This window comes from Rhinoderma darwinii, chromosome 1 (genome assembly GCF_050947455.1).
Source record: "Rhinoderma darwinii isolate aRhiDar2 chromosome 1, aRhiDar2.hap1, whole genome shotgun sequence".
Classification (NCBI taxonomy): domain Eukaryota; kingdom Metazoa; phylum Chordata; class Amphibia; order Anura; family Rhinodermatidae; genus Rhinoderma; species Rhinoderma darwinii.
The window spans coordinates 221,497,397-221,522,554 of NC_134687.1; the positions used below are offsets into that span (position 1 = coordinate 221,497,397).

The window sequence follows — 25,158 nt, forward strand, 5'->3', positions numbered from 1 at the left end:
GGCTCTATCCTCATGAAAACTTCAAGGTGCCTATACACATTAGATTAACGCCAGTCGAACCAGTCGATTTTAGCGAAACTGACCGACGAAGTAATGTATCCCGGCTCATCCCTGACAGCATATGTCGGAGAAAAAAAGGATTTAGCATGTTGTATTTAAACATGCCCCATCCTTTGTTCTCACTGAAGATAAGCCGCTGCCAATTGTGTGGCAGCGGCTCATTCCCTTTCCCTATTGAGGACTCAATCACACTTGGCATGTTTTAACCTAACCTCCCCCTTTCACACCTCTGGACATACCTAACCTAGAAATAGCACAAGTGCAGTAGCTGTGCAATGCTGCTTGTTCACATTCAGAGCAAAACTAGTAGGACCATCATATTAATCTGACTAAACTTCATTAAACTTTGAAGTTTACAATATCTCTGCTAGTGAGTAAAATATAGTGTCTGGCAGCTAATGGTTACGTCCTTGAATCGTTTTGTGTGAATGTCATCTAGGGAGATGTATGTCTAAATAAATTATTGCATAAAACTATAATTGCAAATATTAGCTGAGGATTTTCAGGTGCAGTCTCATGAGTGAGTAGCCTTCGCTTTGCTATATAGATGCCTGAAAATATAAATTCTATGATAACATCATGCTTAAACTATGTTTGATATGTATAATATCACAATAACTGTGCAGCACTATTACTGTTACTAAATATATGCCTTCTATTCTATGCTTCTTAAAGCTTATAGACTGTTGGATTAAAAAGTGCCAAGAACTGGAAATTCCTATAAATCCAAATTTTAGCCTTCTAAACATTTTGGGTGATGCTTATGAAATCCGCCAATGGAATACAGATGGCTTACCTCGAGATCTTGTCTCAACTGAAAATGGCATCCTTGTGACTCGTGGAAGGCGCTGGCCCCTTATGATCGATCCACAAGATCAGGTACTGTATATTAACTTTTATTCCCCGGGAGATAGGCACTGCCAGAGGTGTCTGGAAACAGCTTCTCCCCGTCTACCTACAGTATTTCAATAAACATGTACATTTTCCAATATGAGCACACATGTTTATGGGGAAGTCAAGGAAAACGTTGTCAGATGACAGTTATGTAATGTGTAAGACCAGCTTTAGAACTATTAATTGTAAATACATTTAAAGTTGGGACATATTTTAATTTAGATTAGTGTGAAAGCAATTAAAATAATGTTTAAATGAATACATTTTGTGCAGCAGCCATCTCGCCTGCAGTCTCCATCTTGGTTCTTTTGTAGTGAATAAGAAAGTCATTGCTCCTTTAAGACAAGTTTGTATGTTTCTAAGTTAAGTTATCTTTGGCCTTGGTTCTCATGTGAAGCTTGGAAAGAAGAAAAGGGGAGGGAGTGAGATAGGAGGAGGCACATTCACATATGTATGTGAGTGGGACTCCCCCCCCCCATCTTAATAGAACGATCTATTATATTCTTGCCAAGAAAGATAAGGCACCTGCAAACCTGATGTATGAAGAACTATAATAATGCATTTGAAATGTATCGTATTTCTGTAATTGGCTGAATTTTAAATATTGTCACTATCACGTTGTTACGCCTTGACGGTATGGCAGCTGGCCAACAGAACACAGGTCACAGTCTATAGTTCGTATAGGTGTACCTGTGGTAGCACCAACAGTACCAAAAAAGGCTTGGCTGGGACTAAGCAGCAGGCAGGCACCAGGCGTGGTGTAGCAGGACAGGCGTGGTACTCAGCGCAGCACGACTCCAACTCAATACGGCACTTAGACCAGGATAGCACGGGATACAGGTTACAGGTAGCAGGAACGGGAAACACTGGGAACTGGAAAACACTTAGGAGACCATTTGCAAAGACAGACTAGGGTAACAACCACAAAGCTCAGGCAATGCAGTGAGGGACAGAGCCCTTCTTATAGTCCAGGGTGATCTGGGAGCAATCAGCTCAATCTCACACATGTGTGCGCTGTGGCTCCTTAAGGCTGGACTGAGCTCACGAGCGCACCCTAGTGGTGGCTGCGGAACAGGACGGCTGCATGTGCAGACATCTCTGGAGAAAAGGGCGTTGACAGGATGGGAGGAGTTCAACGTTAGGCTGGATTCACACGACTATGTTACGTCCGTAATGGACGAAACGTATTTCGGCTGGAAGTCCCGAACCGAACACAGTGCAGGGAGCCGGGCTCCTAGCATCATAGTTATGTACGATGCTAGGAGTCCCTGCCTCGCTTCAGGACAACTGTCCCGTACTGAAAACATGATTACAGTACGGGACAGTTGTCCTGCAGCGAGGCAGGGACTCCTAGCATTGTACATAACTATGATGCTAGGAGCCCGGCTTCCTGCACTGTGTTTGGTCCGGGATTAGCGGCCGAAATACGTTCCGTCCATTACGGACGTAACATGGTCGTGTGAATCCAGCCTTACAGTCACATTTCCTCTGATTGGTTAACCTCAAGCCTACACACCTTTTGAATGATATTATTGTAATTGAGTTTTGCAATAAACCTGAGAGGAGTATTTTGAGCATACCAACAGCGTCTGAGTGTTAATCCTCTCCGATATATCGATAAAACATGATTTAAACCTGGATAAAACCACTGGAGGGCGGGTATCAGTTGACATATCCATTACAGATTTCAGTCTAATATATTTTGGCTCAGTTGTTGCGTCAACAGTTAGTTCCCCACGTCTCACTAGAACATGTAATGTAATGCTGATTTTATGGATTTTTATAGTGAGGATTTTGGATATTTGCTGATAAGTCAAATTTTATGCATAAAACATTATTCCAGTAAGATTGCATGCACACAACCGTGAATATGGCCGCCATATAAATATAATGGGTCCATACTGTACCTCTAGGTTCCCCTGATCTTACACAGAGGCTTACACAGGAATCCATGGAGAAAGTAAAATCATGGCGTGCTCAAACACCTGTAGGTTAAGTTCTCATACATGGAGATATATGAGATACGGTAGTAATCATGTAGGCAGACATTTTTATTTTCTTCCTATTAGTCAGTCCCATGACACAACACAGTCAGCCACTCCTCTGCCAGACCCACCATTGTATTTAACTGCACAGCAAATGTAGATGAGATAAACCTTAGGTTTACTCTTTCAGGAGCTTATTATTACTCTTGCATTAGAATTGAAAAAGGGAAAAGAAGACATTTTGTATAGCATAATAAGCATTGTCACCATTAACTAGTTCAGAATTAAAATCAAATCTTTGTTAGGCCAACCGTTGGATCAGAAACAAAGAAACCAAGAATGGCTTAAAAATCATTAAGCTGACTGATACTGGATTCCTTCGGACATTGGAGAATGCGATCAGGCTTGGACTGCCTGTGCTATTAGAAGAAGTAAGTACTTTTTTTTTAATGTTCTTTTATTTGACTTCATCTGAAATAGTCCACCAATCTATTGATAAAGGGCTTGCATTTGAAAATAGAGGGACTGATTTTTTTTTCCAGAAAGATCACCACGTCTGTTCATGTGCTGTGTCTCTTATTTCATCTCAACCCTATGCTTATGGGGCAAAGCTGCAATATGAGACACAGCCCCCATGGCCCTGTTTTTGGAAAAAGAAAATAAGACCCTTCTAATACTGAAAACCCACTTAAAGTGTAACTAAAAGTTCAACAAACTTCTAACATGTCATAGTGACATGTCAGAAGTTTTGATTGGTGGTTGTCTAAGCACTGAGACCCGCGCCAATCGCTCGTGTGAGCACTGAGGCGCTTAGTTTCTGTTCGGCTTTTTCCGGAAAGCCAATGTATCGGAGTACGGGCTCAAAGTCTTTCTATTGAGCCCGTACACCGCTACATTGATTTCCGGAAAAAGTCGAACAGAAACAAAGCAGCTCACACGAACGCTTCTGCCGCTTCGTTTTAGCGATTGGTGGGGGTCCCAGTGCTCATACCCCCACCAATCAAAACTTCTGACATGTCACTATGACATGTGAGAAGTTTGTTTTACGTTTAGGTACCCTTTAAGATGACTGATGAATACTGGATAAATATGATCAAATTCAAGTATAAAATCTAACCTATGAAAGGAGAAAAAAAATACAGTGTAATTTATTGTACATGTTTGTTAACTGTTAGGCTGGGTTCACACGACCTATTCTCAGGCGTAAACGAGGCGTATTAGGCCTCAATTTACGCCTGAAAATACGGCTCCAATATGTCGGCAAACATCTGCCCATTCATTTGAATGGGTTTGCCGACGTACTGTGCCGACGACCTGTCATTTACGTGTCGTCGTTTGACAGCTGTCAAACGACGACGCGTAAAATGACTGCCTCGGCAAAGAAGTGCGGGACACTTCTTTGAAACGTAATTTCATCGGTTTTTCATTGAATTCAATGAAGAACAGCTCAAATGATTGGCCGTCAAAGACGCCTCGCATAATGCGAGGAGGAGCTCTTACGTCTGAAACGACAGAGCTGTTTTCTCCTGAAAACAGTCTGTCTTTTCAGATGTAAAAGGAAGCTAGCGTGTGCACATACCCTTATAAGGTTATTTCTACCCATTGTTAGCATTTCTTAACTTCTATACTGCTTTTTATTCTTGGAGACCATGTTTGGAGAGAAAAGCACTTTTATATTTTATATATATATATATATATATATATATATATATATATATATATAAAATTTATATGGCCCAGTCGATTGTCTAGAGTAACCATATCATTCATTAAAGCCTACAATATATATATATATATATATATATATATAGCTATATATATATATATATATATATATATAGACCAGCAGAGAGGAACAGCAGCACTCTGGTTCCAAACAGAAGTTATCCAGTAATAGACGGGTGCCAGCTGATAGTCCTGATCAAAGATCATATAGATATCCCAAAAGTAAATTCAGCAGCACTCCGATGTTCAAAAATGAAGACAAGTGGTTTATTATGCCAACATGGCAGGTACAATGCAACGTTTCCGTCCCACCTTGGGACCTTTTTCAAGCATTCAAGGTGGGACGGAAACGTTGCATTGTACCTGCCATGTTGGCATAATAAACCACTTGTCTTCATTTTTGAACATCTGAGTGCTGCTGGATTTACTTTTGGGATATAGATATATATATATATTATGCTAAAAAAAATCTGCTTTGTGTAACTATGCATCTGTTTTAGCTGTAAACCATCAGAAGTTTTCCCAGAATACACATTGATGGCCCATCCTATAAAAGAATGGGCTGAGATGCAGTAGCAGCCACAGCAACATGTATGGATATGCTACTGTGTCTAGAAAAACACTGAAGAGGCCACAGTGCTCCAACAGGCGTGGCATGTTTGTTTATCTGTTTGGTGAATTCCTGGGGGTCAGAAGACCACCTAAAAAGATGCTATCCATGTGTATTCCTAGAAAACCCCTTGAAGAAGGCCTAATAGTTTACCAGCTCAAAGCTGGCTTGATACTGTTCTGACAGTAGAGTAGGAGAAAAACATTTTTAAAGGGGTTGTACAAGTTGAGAAAAACATGGCTGCTTTCTTCTGGAAACAACGCCATTGGTTGTGCGTGGTATTACTCATCCCCATTGAAGTAAGTCGGGCTGAGCTGTGGAAAGGTGTGGCGCTGTTTTTAGAAGAAAACCCATCATGCTTTTCTCATCCTGGTACAACCCCTTTAATTTTTTATTTTATTGTGTTTATCACACATATCTCTTATTTGGTAAGAACTTTCTAGAAGAAGAGCAGCACAGCCACGTTATCTGAATCAATAATTGTGTAGCATTAAAGGGTGCTTTGCAGTACAAAATCGAGTTCCAGGAGCCGACTTCACATAATATGTAACCTTGAAAAAGACTTTGTGGGCCAAATCATCACAAATGTTTATATAAAACACTATGGGGAAGATTTACTAATAATGGCGTTTCATAGGCCATTCTTGTCTGAAGTCCGTAAAGAAGCGACCAATTTATTAAGAGGTGCACGCCTTTAATAAATTTGTTGCATCTTGTGCAGCCCATGTGCCGCAAAGAGAAAACTACACCAGCTATTTTCGCCAATTTCTGGCATACGTTATAGTAACTTTCTCAGGCCACAGGTTGACCCTCCCCTCTTGCCCACTTGCATGCTTTAAAAGTGACATGAGTTGTAAAAAAGTTGTAAAATTTTTGTATAAAATAGTCAAAATGTGCGTAAAAAATGGTTGCAGCTTTTTCTATTTTCCGCCACTCATGGCAGTTTTGAGAAAAGTGTGTGGGGATTTGCATGAGGGGCCTGACAAATTGACTCGATTTTTCACGCTAGAAATGGGCCCAAATTATAGCGGTGTATAGGTTTGCGCCTCCTCATATATGTGTCGCATCTTACTCCTGCGGGCTTCAGACTAAGTTAATCATATATTATTCACTGTAGTGATTGTTCTTTTTACACTCAAGGGGTTAATGCTAAAGTTGTTCTGTGCACTTTTAACTTACAGTATAGCTTTACAACCTATAATCTTGAGGACTCTTTAATGTAAGACTTCAGGTTCTGTAGGATTTTGTGGAGCCACTAAACACCAGCATGTTGTTATGCAGCTTTAGTATTCCAAACCTGACCACTTTTAGGCAAAAGTTAGTAAAATAACTTACTGAGAGGAGTCCGGTGGAGTAGTCCGGTGGGAATGAGTGAATGCGCATTTCGCACATGAAGCCGTGGACAGTGCATCTCGCTTCACTGCGCTTGTGCAGTGTACTGACCTCTGGTTTATGTGCGTGCGCCCGATTCCGGTCCTGGACTGATCTCAGTAACTTATTGCTAGCTTATTGGCAGCAACAACTCCAAAACCCCTCCCATCCACTCTTGATTAATGTCTCCTGGAAAGGACGTGGGATGATGCAGGAGAGGTCAATCAAGAGTGGAGAATAGGGATTTGGGAGGCGTTGCCACCAATAAACCAGGGCACTGCATTAAAAAACTAACGGCTGCCGGACCCTTTAGGCTTAATTAGCATACGGGTCGTGCAAGAATAAAACATCATTTTCTGAGGTATGATTACATTATCATAGCAAACATGAGCATAGTAGAACTGCTTTCACAAAGATCTATTTAGTGTTGCTAACACCTTATGGGGGGGTCAAATCCTCTAACAGACTCTCTTTAAGCATTGATTTTGTTCTGTAATTATGTAAGACTTTCTTGAAGTCATCAAATGTCTCTACAAAAACAGTCTTTAGGTTAGACTATTCCACCACTTGACAGCTCGTACAGTAAGGCAAGGGTTACACCAATAATTTTTATCGCTCACTACAAAAAAATCACTTTAAAAATCGCTGTTCTTAGAACTGCAATGAGTAGCCTGAAAATCTCTTTCAGATTTTTGCAGTGAAGTGAATCACAAGTCATTTCCTTTTTTTAATCGCTACATGATGGGATCTCTGAGCAATTTTAAAAAGTATAATCTATTTTCCTCATAGAGTTAAATTAAAATTGCATGGAAATCTCTTGAAAACCACATTTAAAGTTTGGATTTCTCTATAAAAAAAAGTTTAGGTGTAGTCCTAGCATAAAGAAGGATAATAACCTATAACGAAACAAACTTTGACACTCCAATAATTATAAAAATATAAATTTTTATTAGATCCAAAAATATAAAAACACATATATCTCAATATAAAATTTAGAGATGACTAATCATAGTGTGGTAGTGGACACCAAATAGCAGCAATTAATAATACATAAAGGTATAAAAACCTACAGATATCACAGCATGGGTACAAAAGAGGAGGTTTTAAATGTAATGTAAATAACATTTCGTAACCTACAATCGTGTATAGATGACTTATATAGTTAACATATATAGTTATCATATATGGTTACATAATAGTAACTTACCCATGAAAAGTAGAGATGGCTGCCTGGTGTAACACCCCAACGCGCGTTTCAACTCCAGGCCTTTGTCATAAAGAAGGCTTGAAGTCTTTGGAAAAACCTTTCTTTCTGCAGACGGAAAGAAGTGCCTCCTTATCTTTTGAGCGGATTTTACATGGAACAGCATTTCACTATATATTTTTCTGTGGGCCATTCATATATTTATACAAGTTAATCATGCCCCACCCAGACATCTCTTATCAAAACAAAATCATTTTAATTTTAATCTTTCCTCATAACTAAGATTTTTTCCATGCCCCTTATTAGTTTAGTTTCTCTTCTTTGTATTTTTTCCAACTCCAGTTCATCCTTTCTATGAACTGGAGCCCAGAAATGAACTGCGTATTCCAGATGAGGTCGCTGCCTTGTGAGTCCATGATGATATCCTCATGGCCCATAATACTACATTACTTTTGCAGCGGCAAACTCCTTTTATTATGGTTAACTTTAACCCCTTAACGACTGGCGTATAGTGTTTTTACGTCGGCCGTTCAGGGTAGTTCTTCTGAAGTGTCGGCTTTTCACGTCGAAACTTCAGAAGAACTTTCCCCGCATCGTGCGGTGTGTTGCTGCAAAAATGGCTGCCGGTAACAGCCTCGGGCTTTAGGGCAACGATCGGAGACCACTAGCAGTGGTCTCCGATCGTATTTAACCCCTCAGATGCGGTGCTGAATAGCAAGTGCCGCATCTGAGTGGTTTGCGAGGGAGGGGGCCGCATCGGAGCGGTTTTCGCGGGGATCTCCTGAAGTCCGGGCTGCTGGTAACAGCCTTGGGCTTCAGGGCAACGATCGGAGACCACTAGCAGTGGTCTCCGATCAGTTTTAACCCCTCAGATGCGGCACTCAATAGCAAGGGCCGGCCGCATCTGAGTGGTTTGGGAGGGAGGGGACCGCATTTTCGCGGGGATCTTCTGAAGTCCAGGCTGCTGGTAACAGCCTCGGGCTTCAGGGCAACGATTGGAGACCAGTAGCAGATATGAAGTGCTAATGCGCTTCCTTCATTTTAACGACAATCACCAGCCCCTCCCCCATAGTGATCCAGACCGTGACTGCCTGTATAAAATAAGGCCCATGATAAACATTTTGGAGGAGTCATTTATGCCGGTGTACAACCCCGAAAAAAACCTAGCGGTGGATGAATCGCCGATGAGTTACAAAGGCAGGCTCTCATTCCACCTGTACATCCCCTCAAAGAGAGCAAAATATGGGGTTAAAATCTACAAGCTCTGTGAGAGCGGTACAGGCTACACATCTGCCTTTAGAATCTATGAAGGCAAAGACCGTGATATTACCCACATTATTAACTCATTTACTTTTACACTGTTTTTGTAGGGAGAACCAAAAGGGAGGGTTGCTTATTGGATAATGTTTCACTGTAAAAATGCAGCAATACTGTATTTTCTGGAAAAAACTATTTTTTATTTCTTTCCACCTATTAAAAACACTCACTATACCCCTAGATGAATATTAGCAGGACATTTATACTTGTCAAAATGACCTGCAGTACCACGGCAAATATAGCGTGGTTCCCTAAAATCAGCTCTGGCGTAAAAAGGCCTCCAAAAGCCAAAATGGACTCCTTCTATGATAGGCCCTATAACGGGTCCATATAATAGATAAGACACACATATTTGGTATCACCGTACACTGGAGAAATAGCAGAATGTGGAAAGGTGGCACTTGTACCAGTATGTCATATGGTGTTTCGAAATGGCTTAAGAAAAGTGCCACTTTTGTAAAAAAAATGCAATTTACATTTTTTTGGCCCAAGTTTGGACAAATTCTGTAAAAAGTGTGAACGGTTAAAACAGAAATTGAACCGTTAGAAATAGACTTTAGAGTGTCTAGTTTGTAGAACACAATGTTTTTTTACCATTAGTTATTGGACTTCAAGTCCATTGCCCATACATTAATACCATGGTGTAAAAAACTAAATTAAGACATTTTAGTGCGCAATTGAAAAAAGGGGCACTTGTGTTTTATACTAAATTTCTGGTCAAAAAAAATAAACTACACCTCCAAGTCAGGTGTCCTTATGATCAGGATAAATTAAATAATATATTTCATTACATTTGTATGATACAATTACTTTTATTTTCAAACTGTTACATTTTAAATGATGAAAAATCGAAATATTTCTTTTTTTTCTGTCTTTCCAGCTATAAAAACAGTAACAAAAATGTTACCTATACATATATACCACAAAAAGGAAGCACTACATGTCCCAAGAAAACAGTGCAAAATTCACATCGATACATAAAACACATACAGAGTTAGGCCTCATTTACACGAACGTATTATACGCGCGTGCGACGCGCGTGCTTTGCACGCATGTCGTACGCACCTATATTAGTCAATGGGGCAGTTTAGACGATGCGTGAATTGCACTCAGCGCGTGTGCGCAGAAAAAAACTCACGACATGTTCTATAATCGTGCGTTTTTTGCGCACTCACGCACCCATTGAAGTCAATGGGTGCGTGAAAACCACGCATGCCGCACGGAAGCACTTCCGTGCGAACTGCGTGATTCGCGCAAGAGCTGTCAAACTCCTGAATGTAAACAGAAAAGCACCACGTGCTTTTCTGTTTACAAACATCCAAACGGAGTGTCAAATTCGAGATGAGCGCACCGAACTTCACCGGGTTCGGCCAAACTCGTTTTGACCGAAACCGGTAAAAAATGTTCGGGTACGCGACGTCAGGAGACAGTCACTGTCCACGGTGCTGAAAGCGTTAAACTGGTTCAGCACCATGGACAGTGACTTCCGCTCCGAAAATCCATGAACCTGTAAAAAAAAAAAGACGTTCTGACTTACCGATAACTCCGGTCCGACCTCCCGGGATGACAGTTCAGTCAAAGTGACAGCTGCAGCCAATCACAGGCCAAGCACAGGCTGCAGCCAATCACAGGCTGCAGCGGTCTCATGGACTGCGGCGTCATCCTGGGAGGTGGGGCCGGATGACAAGAGAGGGACGCGTCACCAAGGCAACGGCCGGGAGCCCGGACTGGGGGAAGCAGGAAGTTCTTGGTAAGTATGAAAGTCTTTTTTTATTCACAGGTTGGTGTATATTGTGTTCGGCATTCACTGTCGAGGGTGCTGAAAGAGTTACTGCCGATCAGTTAGCTCTTTCAGCACCTTGGACAGTGACGGGCGTCGACTAGCCTCATCTCTATGATGGCGGCTGCGCGAAAATCACGCAGCCGCGCATCATACACGGATGACACACGGAGCTGCCAAGTGCCTTTTGCGCGCGCAAAACGCAGCGTTTTTTGCGCGCGCAAAACGCACACGCTCGTGTAAATGAGGCCTTATACTGCGTTACATCTGTGAATAACAAAACTGCGAAAATTGCTCTGGTCACGAAGGTTTAAAACACCTTCGGTATTAAGGGGTTAAATAGAGGCAGATGTCATGTAGAAAATAACAATAAAAAAAAAATGGTTATATCAGTGTATAGTTATGGACATCGCTGCAAGAAATTGAGAAATTGCTGGAGATCCTCTATGAAATAAACAAAATGAGATAGAGATTTTCAGCACATTTAAAAATATATATATATATATATTAGCATATGTGTACACATTTAAGTAACATTTTTAAATATACTAAGCATGAAATATATTTGATTATATGTTTCTAACATATTTACATTTTAATTAAAGCTGAAGGAAAGCTTAGATCCTGCTCTGGAGCCAATTCTTCTGAAGCAGACCTTTGTGTCAGGCGGAAGAACGCTAATTCGCCTTGGAGACTCTGACATTGATTATGACAAGAACTTTAGGTTCTATATGACAACTAAAATGCCAAATCCACACTATCTTCCTGAGGTAAGAAAAAGCAGCCATTATGCATTTGTGCATTCATGAACGTGACGATAAATGAAAATGAAAATAATTAGAGATGATTTTGTCCAAATATATATCCTACATGTTGAGTCTTGAATTATAACTACAGTACAACTGGGTAAAGGTCATAGTAGAAATAATGCACTGAGAGACATAAGTTCCTGTTTAAAAAAGACAAACAAAGCCGAACTATGAAAGGCTCCATTGAGTGAGCTGAAACGTTGCAAGGTGAATAATGTCCATCGCTTTCACTGAATTTGTTGGAGTGCTGCCATTTCTTTGCTTTTTATATACCATTTGAACAGAGGTATAGCTAGGTACCCCAGCACCCAGTGCAAAGATTCACTTTGGCGCCCCCCCCCGAACCCCTTTCCCCACTTCTTTTTCCCCTCGGCATGTTTGTTTTCTCTACCAATCAATGAGGTGTCATTTTTTGTATACATTTTTTTTTTATGTAACTCGAGCATAAAGCCATTTGTACATTTTAAATTTATAGTTCTATATACAACACCAGATCAAAGCTCATTACATTTATACAGTATCAGAACCAAGATCAGTACATATATACAGTGCCAGAACCAAGCTTAGTACATATATACAGTGTCAGAACCAAGCTTAGTACATATATACAGTGTCAGACCCAAGCTCAGTACATATATACTGCACCAGCACAAAACTCAGTACATAAATACAGCACCAGAACCAAGCTCAGTACATAAATACAGCTCAATTTAGTGCAACCCCTGCTGTATAAGTTTGCACTAAATTGTATACAGTTCCCAGCTTGGCCCAAACAATGGTAAGGATATGCTGGGAGATGATGTTTCACACAAAAAAAATCATACCACCATCTCGCTGCAGATCATACAAGGACTACAGTGCTGATTAGAGCCAGAATAAAGGTTTACATTAAGTGACTCACAGGTGACTATCTCAGATTCTAGTTGTTCTTTTTCTCTTTTCTTCTCCATCCGGTCCAGACCTCTGTGACGACTTCTCCCGGCCACAGCCCATTTCTGCAGTTTGCAACTCAGATGTCTTCAGCTTCTTACTGTTCAAACATTTCTGCACCTATAAACAAAGATAAAGTTCTCATGATGCCAGACACTATACTGTACCTCTAATTATAATAGCACCATAAACTGTCCCTGATTATAATAGCACCATACACGGTGTCCCTGATTATAATAGCACCATACACTGCCCCCTGTAGATAGTGCCCCCCATAGAGCCCCCTGTAGATAGTGCCCTACATAGATCCCCTGTAGATAGTGACCCCATAGAGACCCTGTAGATAGTGCCCCACATACAGCCTCCTGTAGATAGTGTCCCACATATAGACACCCATGTAGATAGTGCTCTACATATAGCCCCCTGTATATAGTGCCCCACATATAGCCCCCTCTGAAAATAGTGCCCCACATGTATCCCCCCTAAAGATAGTGCCCCACATATAGCCCCCTGTAGATAGTGCTCCACATATAGCCCACACCTGTATATAGTGTCCAACATATAGCCAAGCCCTGTAGATAGTGCCCTGCATATATCTCACCCTATAAATAGTGCTCCACATATAGCCCACCCCTGTATATAGTATCTCACATATAGCTCCCCCTATAGTGCTCCACATATAGCCCACCCCTGTATATAGACCACCCCTGTATATAGTGCCTCACATATACACTACCATTCAAAAGTTTGGGGTTACCCAGACAATTTTGTGTTTTCCATGAAAACTCACACTTATACTCACACTCAGAAATGAGTTGCAAAATAACTAGAAAATATAGTCAAGACATTGACAAGGTTAGAAATAATGATTTTTATTTGAAATAATAATTTTCTCCTTCAAACTTTGCTTTCGTCAAAGAATGTTCCATTTGCAGCAATTACAGCATTGCAGACCTTTGGCATTCTAGCTGTTAATTTGCTGAGGTAATCGGGAGAAATTTCACCCCATGCTTCCAGAAGGCCCGCCCACAAGTTGGATTGGCTTGATGGGCACTTCTTGCGTACCATACGGTCAAGCTGCTCCCACAACAGCTCTATGGGGTTGAGATTTGGTGACTGCGCTGGCCTCTCCATTACAGATAGAATACCAGCTGCCTGCTTCTTCCCTAAATAGTTCTTGCATAATTTGGAGGTGTTCTTTGGGTCAATGTCCTGTTGTAGGATGAAATTGGCTCCAATCAAGCGCTGTCCACAGGGTATGGCATGGTGTTGCAAAATTGAGTGATAGCCTTCCTTATTCAAAATCCCTTTTACCTTGTACAAATCTCCGACTTTACCAGCACCAAAGCAACCCCAGACCATCACATTACCTCCACCATGCTTGACAGATGGCGTCGGGCACTCTTCCAGCATCTTTTCAGTTGTTCTGCGTCTCACAAATGTTCTTCTGTGTGATCCAAACACCTCAAACTTCGATTCGTCTGTCCATAACATTTTTTTCCAATCTTCCTCTGTCCAATGTCTGTGTGCTTTTGCCCATATTAATATTTTCCTTTTATTAGCCAGTCTCAGATATGGCTTTTTCTTTGCCACTCTGCCCTGAAGGCCAGCATCCCGGAGTTGCCTCTTCACTGTAGATGTTGACACTGGCGTTTTGCGGGTACTATTTAATGAAGCTGCCAGTTGAGGACCTGTGAGGCATCTATTTCTCAAACTAGAGACTCTAATGTACTTGTCTTGTTGCTCAGTTGTGCAGCGGGGCCTCCCACTTCTCTTTATACTCTGGTTAGAGCCTGTGTGTGCTGTCCTCTGAAGGGAGTAGTACACACCGTTGTAGGAAATCTTCAGTTTCTTGGCAATTTCTCGCATGGAATAGCCTTCATTTCTAAGAACAATAATAGACTGTCGAGTTTCACATGAAAGCTCGCTTTTTCTAGCCATTTTGAGAGTTTAATCGTACCCACAAATGTAATGCTCCGGATTCTCAACTAGCTCAAAGGAAGGTCAGTTTTATAGCTCCTCTAAACAGTAAAACTGTTTACAGCGGTGCTAACATAATTGCACAAGGGTTTTCAAGTGTTTTCTAATCATCCATTAGCCTTCTAACACAGTTAGCAAACACAATGTACCATTAGAACACTGGAGTGATGGATGCTGGAAATGGGCCTCTATACACCTATGTAGATATTGCATTAAAAATCAGATGTTTGCAGCTAGAATAGTCATTTAGCACATTAACAATGTATAGAGTGTATTTCTGATTAATTTAATGTTATCTTCATTGAAAAAAACTGTGCTTTTCTTTCAAAAATAAGGAAATTTCTAAGTGACCCTAAACTTTTGAACGGTAGTGTAGCTCCCCCTATAGTGCTCCACATATAGCCCACCCCTGTATATAGCCCAGCCCTGTATATCGTGCCTCACGAATAGCTCCCCCTATAGTGCTCCACATATAGTCCAGCCCTGTATATAGCTCCCCCCCCCCCACTGTGGATAGAGCTGACCCCTGCAGATAGAGCCCCCTGTAGATAATGTCACTCACATTTTTATTAGGATAAAAAAAACAACTTTACACACTCCCCTTAATCCCGTTCCCGCGCCGTCCGGTGGCAATGTACACCTGCTCTCTTCTGAACAAGTCTGCTGGGGTTGAACGAAGCAAGCTGCGCGATGACATCATCTCGCCGCTTGCGTCTATGAAAGGCGCTGATTGGCAGGGCACTATGACTTGTCATTCAGCACCTTTTAACGACGCAAGAGGTGCAAATGCGTAATCACACCGCTTGAGTCGTTGAAAGGCGTTGAATGGCTGGGCACGGAACATACCCGGTAATTCATCCCCTATAGTCCAGGAGGGGTGGCGGCTGGTATTAGTGGCGCCGCTGCCCCCTCAGAACTTTTAGTTTTTCACATATTGTTCTTTCTGTTACATCCTAACTCCACCTTAGAAACGTAATTTCTGTAAGAAGCTTTCCCTTCAGCTTGTTTTAATGCCTCCTGCCTTCCAGATGTCAGTGACTTTTTTTTATATCGGTGACTACGCTACAGTATCTATGATAATGGACACAGTCGCTGTGGTTACCTGTAGTTATCCTGCACAGCAGCACAATTCATTTTCTAAGTAGAGTTAGGTCTCATGCACACGGCAAAAATCTGTACTGTAAGAGTCTGTACTGTACATCACCACAGTCCCTAATATTCTGTATAACAGAGCTGTAAGCACCCTGTGTGACACCATATTTTCTCCTAGAAACAATTTTTACATAGTAAAAATGTAATAAAGCATTCCACAATTTTTGGAAAGTCTCTCCATGAAGTCAGAGAAAAGCGGACGTACAGTATGGGCCCAAACATTTGTATGGGTGCTATATTACGTATCTATGCAACATGGATCCATAATACAACTATGTGCCAAGTCAGGATATTTAGGAAATAGGTTTCTTGCCCCTCCCAAAGAGTCAATATTATGAAGGGGGAGTACAGGCCCTGTTAGTATAGTCTTATTTAAAAAATAAACAAACAAAATGTCACTGTCATATTAGGCCCTGTTCACACAGAGTTCTTTGCAGGCGGAAAAATTTGACTCAAAATTCCTTCAGGTATTTTGAGGCAGATTTTGACCTGCCTGCACTCTCTTTGCCATGTTTTTCGCAGAGTTTTTCGGCTGCGGCCATTGAGCACCGCAGGCAAAAAATGCAGCGAAAACCGCTTTCTCTGCCTCCCATTGATATCAATGGGAGATCAGAGATGGAAACGCCCAAAGAAAGGGCATGACAATTCATTTTCCCGCAAGCGTTTTTTTCCGCTCGTGGGAAAAAAATGCCTCCGCCACCCCTTGAAATCAAGGGGAGGCGTTTTCGACTGTCTTTTGGCGCTTTTTCTGATGTGGTTACCGCGTCAAAAAATGCGCCAAAAAATTCTGTGTTAACTAATGCTAACTAACTTAATGCTAATAGTTTTAACAAACTTGTACTTGCTTAGCATTTGTGTAAATAAGCATATAAAGACAGTGAGATTAAAATAAAATAAATCTTGTCCCAATCATGTAAAGTCATTGCTGCGTTCTGCCCATAATATTCCTGTCACTGTGTTATTGAAGATAATTGATTTGAAAGATTATATGTATTTACTGCTGCCTACAGCATTCGTTGCTCCACTGAGCTGTCAAATTGTTATATTTGTAGGCTAATATTCTTTTCTGAATAGATGTGCTGACCTTTTAAGTGGTGTTATACATGCTGGTAGACAAATGATCACAACTGCCTAATATAGCTAAAAAAGTTTATAAAAAGAAATTAAAATCTTCTGGTGTTTGTCAATTTCAATAAATCTGAAGCAAATGTTGTTCGATGTAAAGTGATTATGTTTCCATTAATAATAGCTATTCAGAGTTTTACAGTACAATCTCTCTTCCATTGAATGCGATGGGTAGTCCGTTCAAAAACGTTTTACCGTTGCTCAAAATACTAAACTTCTTAATATTAAGCTTGCCTTTAGAATTCCTCACCGTACTCTCGGTACTGATGTTCGGGTCCCCCGCAGCATTTGTTCACACACCTGCATACTGACCTACATTTGAGCCAATCCCAGGCCACTGCAGTGACATGTTGACCATAGTAAGAACATGGAGTATCACAGCACTGGATATATAAATAGAAGGGGTGCAAGTCTCAACAGGACTCTATCCAAGATCCCCTACTGTAGAATCCAAAAGAGAGACAATGCGGCACATCCAAAATATGAAGGAACTTTATTCACTTATACAAGCGACGTTTCAGCTCAACAGAGCCTTTCTCATGAAAGTTGAGCTGAAACGTTGCACGTATGGGTGAATAAAGTTCCTTTATATTTTGGATGTGCTGCCTTGCCTCTCTTGTCTCTCTTTTGGATTCATGTTGACCATAGTCACATTACTATTGGCTGGCCCGCTCATGTGATGTGCCGTCCCTATGGACAACCCATCATCATACAGACAGATTAATAAGATGCAGCTGATAATCTGAAAGAACGGGGAGGGATTCTAAAGGTAACATTTTATTAACTTAGAATTATGGGCAGTATTAAAGGTGGTTTTTTTTCTGGAAAACCCTGTAATGGTAATTTTGACTAGAAATTAAATAAACAAAAGGTTGGTCGATGACTATTGTACCATAATATGTTGTCGTTTTTTTTTATCCTTATCTGTCTCTGTTGTCTAGGTGTGCATCAAAGTTACTATAATTAATTTCACTGTGACCAGATCTGGCCTCGAGGATCAACTGCTCAGGTAAGATTTGTCTATTTATCCTCTAAAAGTAAAGAACAAGGGCGGTATATTTCTTCAAAATCAACAAGCTAGCTAGAAAATAAACACGTTGCACAGAATTATATTGAATGTTCTTTGTAAATTATATTTAATGGTAAAGTTTTTTTTTTTTTTAGAAATACTTAATTATATTTAAGAGTAGTTTTATTTGGACAGACTGAAAAAAATTGAAAAATGCTTGGGTACAGTGTATTATTGTTGTGCACGTGTCTATAAAATGGTTCTGCATTTTTCTAGTGATGTTGTACGAATTGAGAGACCAGATCTAGAGGAGCAAAGGAACCAGCTTATTATTAAAATAAATTCTGACAAGAATCAACTGAAAGCAATAGAAGAGCGAATCTTAAAGCTGCTGTTTACATCGGAAGGAAATATTCTGGATAATGAAGAACTTATCAATACGTTGCAGGAATCCAAGGTCAGCCGTTTTTCTACATTACCTTGTAGCATTAGTCCTTTTGGGCCTTGTGTCCCTATGGTCTAGTTTGAGGAATGTATGTATGGAATGTGCCTTCCTTCCATGTCCTTTATAGTCTAAGGCGCCAACGGATTACTCTCATGTAACTAACTCGCAGTCGGAACCAGTCAAATTATTGAAGGACAAAATAATTGTGGACAAGAACAATGGTAGATTTGGCATCTGGCACAGATTGTGGCACAGCCCCTGGGTTTATAATAGAAAGTTCTGAAGCCGCAGCACCTTAGAGTAGTAGCTACTATGAGTGTTGGGTTACTGATGTTGCCTGTAAATGCACACAGCTGCACTTTCAGGTTCTCCTATCCCCCCCCCGGTTATGCAAAGGAGGTGAGATAATAATCCAATTTTGTAAAATGCTATACCTAAAAAGCGATTGACCTTAATGCATCTTATATTGCAGTATAGAGACATTTGTGATGATACATGAGCTTTTACCCCCCAATGATTCTAAATTGAAACATAAAAATGTCATTCTCTGGCACAAAAAAAAAACAACTTTTGTGAAACACAAAATATATTTTTTACATTGCTGGTATGTGGCATATTAATATTTTGTGTCTACAAAACGCACCTTGTACTACAACATTTTCTGCATCCAAACGTGGCCCATCTCTCATGACGGAATAATAGTCGCCTATCATGGTAATTCTCATGAACTTAGTTCAAGTTATTAACTTAAATGTTATAGTTTACAGGTGGATCGTGTGTGACAGAGACACGCTGAACCCGCTGTCACTGAACCCATCAGGTCCGTGGGACTGACGGATTCAGTGAATAGCGAACGATACAGCTGCTCTGTATAGAGAATACAGAGCAGCTGTATCTAAAAAAGTAAAAATTATTTTTAATAAAAAGTAGTTACAAAGTTACACAAAACACACTGACACCTTCTTATTTAAAAAAAAATGTTTGCCTTTAAAAGGTTTACATAGCCTTTAACCCGTTAGTGACTGGCCCATAGTCTTTTTACGTCGGTCACTAACGGGCCTTATTCCGATGCCATAGACTTTTTACGTCGCGGCATCGGAATAAGTAAACCGAGCAGGGAGCTGTCAAATCTCCCTGCTCTCAGCTGCCAGAGGCAGCTGAGGGCTGGGAGCGTCCCTGCTCTGCCGGATGGGATCGATATTAGTATCGATCTCACCCGTTTAACCCCTCAGATGCGGTGCTCAATAGCGAGCACCGCATCTGAGTGGTTTTGGATAGAGGGAGGGAGCTCCCTCTCATCCCACCGACACCCGGCGATACGATCGCCGAGTGTCTGTGTCTCCAATGGCAGCCGGGGGCCTAATAAAGGCCCCCAGGTCTGCCAGTAATGAATGCCTGCTAGATAATGCCGCAGGCATGACCTAGCAGATGCTTGTCCGTTTTAAACGGACAGGCAGTAATACACTGCAATACAAAAGTATTGCAGTGTATTATAAATGCGATCGGACCATCGCATAGTGAAGTCCCCTAATGGGACTAGTAAAAATGTGAAAAAAAAAGTTTAATAAAGTTAATTTAAAAAAAATGAAAAACCCACTTTTTCCCCTTACAAACTGCTTTACTATTAAAAAAACAAAATACAGTTAAAAAGTTACACATATTTGGTATCGCCGCGTCCGTAACGACCCTGTAAAGCTATTACATTACTTAACCCGCACGGTGAACGTCGTAAAAAATTAAATAAAAAACGACGGAAAAATTGCTATCTTCTGTGAATCCTGACTTTAAAAAAATGTGATTAAAAAGTGAGCAAAAAGTCGCATCTACTCCAAAATGGCACCAATAAAAACTACAAGTCTTCCCGCAAAAAAAAGCCCTCATACAACCGCATCGGCGAAAAAATAAAAACGTTACGGGTCTTCAAATATGGAGACACAAAAACAAATAATTTTGAGAAAAAAAGCGTTTTTACTGTGTAAAAGTAGTAAAACATACAAAAACTATACAAATTTGGTATCGTTGCAATCGTAACAACCCGCTGAATAAACTTATTGTGTTATTTATACTACACGGTAAACGGCATAGATTTAGGACGCAAAAAAGAGTGGCGAAACTTCAGATTTTTTTCTGTTCCCCCCCCAAAAAAAAGTTAATAAAAGTTAATCAATAAATAATATGTCCCCCAAAATGGTGCTATTAAAAAATACAACTTGTCCTGCAAAAAACAAGACCTTATACAGCAATGTAGACGCAAAAATAAAAACGTTATAGCTCTTGGAATGCGACGATTCAAAAACGTAAAAAATAGCTTGGTCATTAAGGTCTAAAATAGGCTGGTCATTAAGGGGTTAAGTTGATTTATCTTTTGTATTATTTTGCATAAGTATTTATGAGTATTATTAAACTTTGACACTTTGTCATATTTGCAAATTGTTACTTTCAAGTCATTTTTTCCCTTACCATTTCAGATAACTTCAGGAGCTATTAAAACTAGACTACAAGAAGCCGAAGCCACAGAACAAAAGATAAACACAGCTCGAGAGAAGTACAGGACAGTTGCCACCCAGGGATCCGTCATCTACTTTGTCATTGCAAGTCTCTCAGAAATAGATCCAATGTATCAATTCTCATTGAAGTACTTCAAACAAGTACGTTAAGTATTCATTCCCGTTATCTGCATATAGCATTCTTCATTGAGCCAGGCTTTTATCAGTCACTGTATGAAACTGTATTCCATACCTGTCTGTTTTTACCCTAGTGATAGGAGTATGTTCTGTTGCAGATGAAAAGCAGACACTGATTAATATAATGCTTGCGTGTATATTGTTTATTCAGATCCCTAAAAAGGTGAAGGGGTTCTCCGGGGGTTATATTATTATGTTTGGTGCTCCATTTATCAGTATGTCCTTTTAGTTCCAGAATTGCATTAAGATAACCTTTAACACTCTATGTTTTAAATGTAAAAAAAATACAGAAACAAATGAGTCTGATAAATTTATTAACCCCTTTAGGACGCAGCCTGTTTTGGCCTTGTGGACACAGATGATTTTTTCAAATCTGACGTGTCACTTTATGTGGTAATAACTTTGGAATGCTTTTACCTACCCAAGCGATTCTGAGATTGTTTTCTCATGACATGTTGTACTTTATGTTAGTGAAAAAAAAGTATTTAATTGTGAAAAACTTGAAAATGTGCAAAAATTAGCATTTTTCTAAAATTAAATGTATCTACTTGTAAGACAGACAGTAATACTACACAAAATAGTTACTATTTCATATATTCCATATGTGTACTTTATGTTTGCATCGTTTTTTAACATCCTTTTATTTTTCTAGGGCGTTACAAGGCTTAGAACTTTAGAAGCAATTTCTCATATTTTCAAAAAAGTTTCAGTTCTGAAGTGGCTTTGAGGGCCTTCTATAATAGGGCATGCCCACACGTGGCGGATTTCCTCCGCAACTGTCCGCATCAATGCCGCACAGAATCTGCGTTGTAGATTCTGCGGCGGATCTGCCCAAAATGTGCAGTAAATTGATGCGGACTAGCTGCTGCGGACTGCGGTAAAAGTGCTTCCCTTCTCTCTATCAGTGCAGGATAGAGAGAAGGGCCAGCACTTTCCCTAGTGAAAGTAAACGAATTTCATACTTACCGGCCGTTGTCTTGGTGACGCGTCCCTCTTTCGGCATCCAGCCCGACCTCCCTGGATGACGCGGCAGTCCATGTGACCGCTGCAGCCTGTGATTGGCTGCAGCCGTCACTTAGACTGAAACGTCATCCTGGGAAGCCGGACTGGAGACAGAAGCAGGGAGTTCTCGGTAAGTATGAACTTCTATTTTTTTGACAGGTTGCTGTATATTGGGATCGGTAGTCACTGTCCAGGGTGCAGAAACAGTTACTGCCGATCGCTTAACTCTTTCAACACCCTGGACAGTGACTATTTACTGACGTCTCCTAGCAACGCTCCCGTAATTACGGGAGCCCCATTGACTTCCTCAGTCTGGCTGTAGACCTAGAAATACATAGGTCCAGCCAGAATGAAGAAATGTCATGTCAAAAAAGCAAGACGCATCCGCAGCACACATAACATGTGCATGACAGCTGCGGACTTCATTGCGGAAATTAGAATCTCCATTGAAGTCAATGGAGAAATTCCGCCATGAGTCCGCAACCAGTCCGCCACAACTCCGCAACATCCATTGCATGCTGCGGACACCAAATTCCGCACTGCAACCTATGCTCCACAGCGGAATTTTCAGCCTCGTCTAAACGAACCCTACTAAATAGAAGTGGAAGTCAATGGAGAAACGGCTCCGCTGCGGATTAACGCTGCGGAGTGTCCACAGCGGAATTCAAGAGCAATTCCGCCACGTGTGGCTTTGCCCTTAGAAATTCCCCATAAATCACCCCATTTTGAAAACTGCACCCCTCAAAGTAATCAAAACCGCATTCAGAAAGTATTTTAACCCTTTACGCGTTTCACAGGAATTAAGGCAAAGTAAAGGTGAAATTTACAAATGATTTTTTTTTTGCTGAAATTCATTTGTAATAATTTTTTTTTTGTAACACAGAATATTTTACCAGAGAAACGCAACCCAATATTTATTGCCTAGATTCTGCCGTTTTTAGAAATATCCAACATGTGGCCCTAGTGTCCTAATGGACTGAAGCACAGGCCTCAGAAGCAAAGGAGCACCCAGTGGATTTTGGGGCCTCCTTTTTTTAGGAATATATTTAGGCACCATGTCAGGTTTGAAGAGGTCTTGTGGTACCTAACCAGTCGAAACCACCCAAAAGTGACCCCATTTTGGAAACTACACCCCTCAAGGCATTTTTCTAGGGGTATAGTTAGCATTTTGACCCAACAGTTTTTTTTTGCTGAATTTAGTGGAATTAGTCTGTGAAGATGAAATTCGCCTTTTTTTCTGCGGAAACATTGAATTTTTTCATTTTTACAAGGAATAAAGGAGAAAAAGCACCCCAAAATTTGTGAAGCAATTTCTCCCAATTACGGCAATACCTCATATGTGGTCATAAACTTATGTTTGGACTCACAACAGTGGTCTGAAGGGAAGGAGTGCCATTTGGATTTTGGAGCGCAGATTTTGCTGGATTCATTTTCAGTGCCATGTCGGGTTTGCAACGCCCTGGAGGGATCAAAACAGTGGAAACCCCCCAAAAGTGACCCCATTTTGGAAAATACACCCCTCAAGGAATTTTTATAGGGGTATAGTGAGCATTTTGACCCCCACAGGGGTTTTTGTAGAATTTAGTGGAATTAGGCTGTGAAAATGAATATCAACATTTTTGTCCACTAAAATGTTGAATTTTTTTCTTTTTTCAAGGGATAAAAGAGAAAAAACACCACAACATTTGTAAGGCAATTTCTACCGAGTACGGCAATACCGCACATGTGGTCATAAATGTTTTTTTTATTAGAAATTAATTAACCCTTTCAGGACTGATCCTTTTTTGCTTTTTCATTTTCTTTTTTCACTCCCCGCCTTCCATAACTTTTTTTTTTCCATCAATAGAGCAGTGTGAGGGCTTATTTTTTGCGGGAACAGCTGTAGTTTCTATTAACACCATTTAAAGTACCATAAAATGTACTGGAAAACTGAAAAAAAATAATTTGCGGGCTGAAATTGGAAAAAACTGTGATTCCTCCATTGTTTTTGGGGTTTTGTTTATACGTCTTTCACCGTGCGGTAAAAACGACAACTTTAGTTTTATTCTGCGTTTCAATACAATTACCATGATACCAAATTTATATAGGTTTTTTTATATTTTACTACTTTTACAAAGAAAAGACTATTTGTTAAAAAATTTTTATTGTTTTGTATCATCACATTCTGACAGCCAGAACTTTTTTATTTTTGGGCGATTGAGCGGTGTGAGGGCTTATATTTGGCGAGACTAGCTGTAGCTTTTATTGGTACCATTTTATGGTAAATACAACTTCTTGATCACTTTTTATTACATCTTTTTTAGAGCTAAGGTGACCAAAAAACAGCGATTTTGGCATTTTAAATTCTTTATTTCTTACAGCGTTCACCGTGCGCAATAATTACATTTTACTTTATTCTGGGGGTTGGTACGATTACGGCGATACCATATGTATATAGTTGTTTTTATGTTTTGCAGCGTTTTCACAATAAAATGACGTTTCTATAAAATAATTTATTTTCTGAGAAACCATATTCTGAGAGCCGTAACTCGTAGTCAAAAAAGCTGTGGGAGGTCTTGTTTTTTGCGGGACGGGTTGTAGTTTTTATTGGTACTATTTTGGGGTAAATTCGAATTTTTGATCACTTTTTATTCTATATCTTGGGAGGGGTGGTGACCAAAAAATAGCAATGCTGACATAGTTTTACGTTTATTTTGGCTGTGGCGTTCACCGTGCGGGAAAAATAACATTATAGTTTGATAGTTTGGGTCGTTACAAACGGGGTGATAACAAATACGTGTACTTTTTTTTTTAACGTTTTCATTTATTTTCCTATAATAAAAAACTTTTATTTTTACACTTTTATAAAACATTTTTATTAACTTTTTTTAACTTTTTTTTTACACTTTATTTTTTTTACCTGCGGCTATGATCGCTGCTAGAATACACTACACTACACTACCTGGTAGTGTAATGTATTCCAACTGTCAGTGTGACGTCACAGTCACTCTGACAGTAAGTCAGTCTATGAGGAGGCTGATCCTCATAGGCTTCCGTACATGGCAGACCTGGAGGCTGTTGTCTGGCCTCTGGATGC

The 25,158-nt window shown here is 40.3% G+C and overlaps 1 protein-coding gene across 1 annotated transcript in view; it reads left to right on the forward strand.

Annotated features, from left to right (window-relative positions):
- The window catches only part of DNAH6 (dynein axonemal heavy chain 6), a 371,264-nt gene that overhangs the window by 256,642 nt on the left and 89,464 nt on the right, over positions 1-25,158 (forward strand). Inside the window, exons 55-60 of the mRNA XM_075861785.1 lie at positions 736-939; positions 3,245-3,370; positions 11,552-11,716; positions 17,884-17,951; positions 18,228-18,408; positions 20,865-21,044. Coding sequence (XP_075717900.1) covers positions 736-939; positions 3,245-3,370; positions 11,552-11,716; positions 17,884-17,951; positions 18,228-18,408; positions 20,865-21,044 — 924 coding nt within the window. The remainder of the gene's footprint in view (positions 1-735; positions 940-3,244; positions 3,371-11,551; positions 11,717-17,883; positions 17,952-18,227; positions 18,409-20,864; positions 21,045-25,158) is intronic.